We start from the raw sequence: 3,206 nt of genomic DNA, 5'->3' as shown, positions 1-3,206 counted from the left end.
CTGCGACCTGCGCCCGCCGCGCGCCGCCTTCGCCCACTGCCTGCCCGGCAGCACCAGGTGGGCTCCCCGGGGCCGCGCGTGTGCAAGTGTCCGCGTGTGTGCATGTGGGGCTGCCCCTGGTCATGTGTGCGCGCGGAGCCATGCCCTGCCCTTGCACGCGTGTGCGCAGGGCCTGGGCCGCGCACTCCCTTCTCGCACGCCCGGCGCCGGGCACCGCGCTGTCAGGCCCGCGAGAGCCAGGGCCGCTTGCAGCAGCCGTACAACCAAGACGCGTGTGTGCATGTGGGGCTGCCCCTGGTCATGTGTGCGCGCGGAGCCATGCCCTGCCCTTGCACGCGTGTGCGCAGGGCCTGGGCCGCGCACTCCCTTCTCGCACGCCCGGCGCCGGGCACCGCGCTGTCAGGCCCGCGAGAGCCAGGGCCGCTTGCAGCAGCCGTACAACCAAGACTGGGCCGGCGTCTGGCCCTCGGCAGGCGCTTGGTCGTCTCCCTGTGCCCGAATCCCTGGGCTCCTTCGCAGGGTCACCAGGGGAGGAGGCGTGCTCTGGCCTCCTGTCCCCGTAGCGCTTCTCCTCCCGAGGAAGCCCAGGTGCCTCAGATGCAGGCTTCGCTGCCTCCTGGGTCCCTCCCCGTCGCGATTTGAAGATGGAAAACAGCACCATGGAACAACTGGTGAAGTCGATTTTCCCCTGTGAAACCTCATGTCTCTGAATTTAGCGCCGAAGGTGCCCCTGCCTCGCGTTGGGCCCGTAGCATAACTCCCGTTAGGAAATGAAGAGTAACGCAGCATCCGCTCGGTTGGTTGGGCTGTGGAGTGGATTTAGGAGTGGAGAATATACATGTGGCCAGGGCGGTAGGGTTCATCTTCCCTTTTCTGTGTTTTTGGGCAGGGCTAAGACCCACGTGTGTGTGGAGCAATCGCTTATTTTCAGAAATAACACCCCATATCCTGCGGAAACCGTCACTGATTCCAGTGGACAGACTCGGCTGTTCTGTGTGCAGCTGAACGACTGTAAGTAGTCTTGCCTTGTGACACCAAATTCCTAAAATGGGCTGGGAAGGGAACACTAAGGTGCTTGACTGAAAGTGTAAGGCTGGGTGAGAGGTGCATCCGGTTACCTGGCGGCGGGAGGGCAGAGGTACGTTCTCCATACCGAGTGGAAGACAGTAGGGTCACGGGAAAGCAGGGCTGGAAGGGACGCCGTGAGCTCATCTAGCCCAGCCCCCTGCTCAAGGCCGGATCATCCCTGATCAAACCATCCCAGCGAAGCGTCTTTCTAACCTGCTCTTGAAAACTTCCGGGGATGGAGATCCTACAGCTACTCTAGGGAGCCTGTCCCAATGCTTGATCACCCTCACGCTCAACAAGTTCCTTCTAATGTGTAGCCTAAACTGTAGCCTCTGCTGCAGTTTGAGGTCATTATTCCTAGTCCTGTCCTTTACAGCCAACCTCTTCTTAATTGTCCTTGAGGTATTTGAAGGCTGTGATCCAAACCCCTTCAGTCTCTTAGCCCTAGTTCTTTCAGCCTGTCCCCATGACTCTTCCTCCCAGGCCTCTAATCAGTTTTGTCACCCCACTGGACTTTCCAAATTGTCTGCATCCTTCTTGAATTGTGGGCCCAAAACACAGGAATTCAGGGGAGGCCTTACCAGTCCTAAAATGAGCAGAATTGCCTCCCTTGGTATGTAAGAGACACTTTGGTTAATGCACTCCAGGTTGCTGTTGGTTTGGGGTTTTGTTTGGTTTTTTTTGCAACAAGAGCGTACTGTTGGCTCGTATTCAGTTTATGGTCTACTGTCACCCCAGGTCTTCTCTGCAGTGCTACAGCCTAGCCAGTCATTCCCCAGTCTGTATTTGTGCATGCAGTTGTTCTGTCCCAAGTGCAGGGCTTTGCACTTGTCCTTGTTGAATTCATTCTGATTGATTTCAGACCGTTTCTCCAGCTTATCCACGTCTACTCTCCAGTGTCTGAAACTTCACCCAGTTTGGTGTTGTCTGCAAATTTGTCAAGCATGCACTCAATCCTATCATGCAAATCATTATTGCAGATACTAAACAATACTGAGGACCCGGGGGGAGCCCGACTTGATGCTTCCTTCCATCTAGTCTTTGAACCATTACATCCTACAGTCCTTTCATTTCCTCAGTATTTCCTTAGCTCGTTAATGAGTGTGTTGTGAGAGATGGTGTCAAAAGCCCTGCTAAAGTCAAGGTAAATTCAATGACGCATTCACTGCTATCCCCCCCCTCCACAGAGCCACCTTATCCCATCTTACATCTCTCACTATCAGGCAGATTTTCTGGGCCTCTGAATATTCTTCTATCTTTTTTCTGAACATTTGCAGATTTCTTTCAACATCCTTTTTTTAACTGTGAACATTAGAACTGAGCACAGTAGTCCAGTAATGGGTTTGCTAATGCCATGTTCAAAGGTAATATCTCCTCTCTGCTACTACTTGATATTCCCCTCTTTATATATCCAAGGGTCCTGCTTTGCCCTTTTAAGTGTGACCTACATTCTTTGTACCTAGAAGTATGACCTTGGATTTGACTTTATTACAGTACCTGTTGTTCAGATGTGCCTTCTGTATTTAGCTTTCAAGATTGGTCTGTGTAAACTGATCTGTCCCCATGATTATTTATCTCCATAGCTTTGTGCCCTCTGCAAATTTTACCAGCAAAGATTTTATATTTTTCAGGTTACCGATAACAATATTGAATACTGTTGAGCCAAGAAGGGGTTCTTGTAGGATGCCAATAGAAAGCCTCTCTTTTCGGAAGACTTCCTCATTTCCAATTGCTTTGAGGTTTATCATTTAGCCAGTTTTGAACCATCTAGTAGGGGTTATGTTGATTTTTGTATAGTGTTAATGTCGGTACCTTATGGAAATCTGAAACTGTTTCAACACAGTTACATCTAGCATCCATGCTGAAAATTAAGCGAAAAAAAAAAAGGTAAGTTTGTTTGACAAGACCTATTTTCTATACACCCAGATTGATTGGCATTTAATTATCCTAACAGCCTTTACTCATTGTACCTCACCAGTGTTCCATCATGCCCAGCTCTGATGTCAGGCTAAACAACCTGTAGTTACCCAGGTCCTCCTTTTTGTCCTCTTAGACTACTTATGCAACATGTGATTTTTTTTTTTTTTTTCCCCCACTCAGTCTTCTCTAATGATTTGATGTTGGGGTTGGTTTCTTTT

General features: G+C 50.4%; 1 protein-coding gene across 1 annotated transcript in view; it reads left to right on the top strand.

The window, feature by feature from the left end:
• Position 1: 1 nt before the first annotated feature.
• The window catches only part of TCTN3 (tectonic family member 3), a gene marked incomplete at its 5' end in the record, with an annotated part of 13,748 nt that continues 10,543 nt past the window's right edge, over positions 2-3,206 (top strand). Inside the window, 2 exons of the mRNA XM_006038083.3 lie at positions 2-57; positions 890-1,011. Coding sequence (XP_006038145.1) covers positions 2-57; positions 890-1,011 — 178 coding nt within the window. The remainder of the gene's footprint in view (positions 58-889; positions 1,012-3,206) is intronic.

Source organism: Alligator sinensis, unplaced genomic scaffold (genome assembly GCF_000455745.1).
Source record: "Alligator sinensis unplaced genomic scaffold, ASM45574v1 scaffold683_1, whole genome shotgun sequence".
Taxonomy (NCBI): domain Eukaryota; kingdom Metazoa; phylum Chordata; order Crocodylia; family Alligatoridae; genus Alligator; species Alligator sinensis.
Note: the sequence above shows the minus strand (reverse complement) of the source record. Positions and strands in the feature narration are given on the sequence as shown.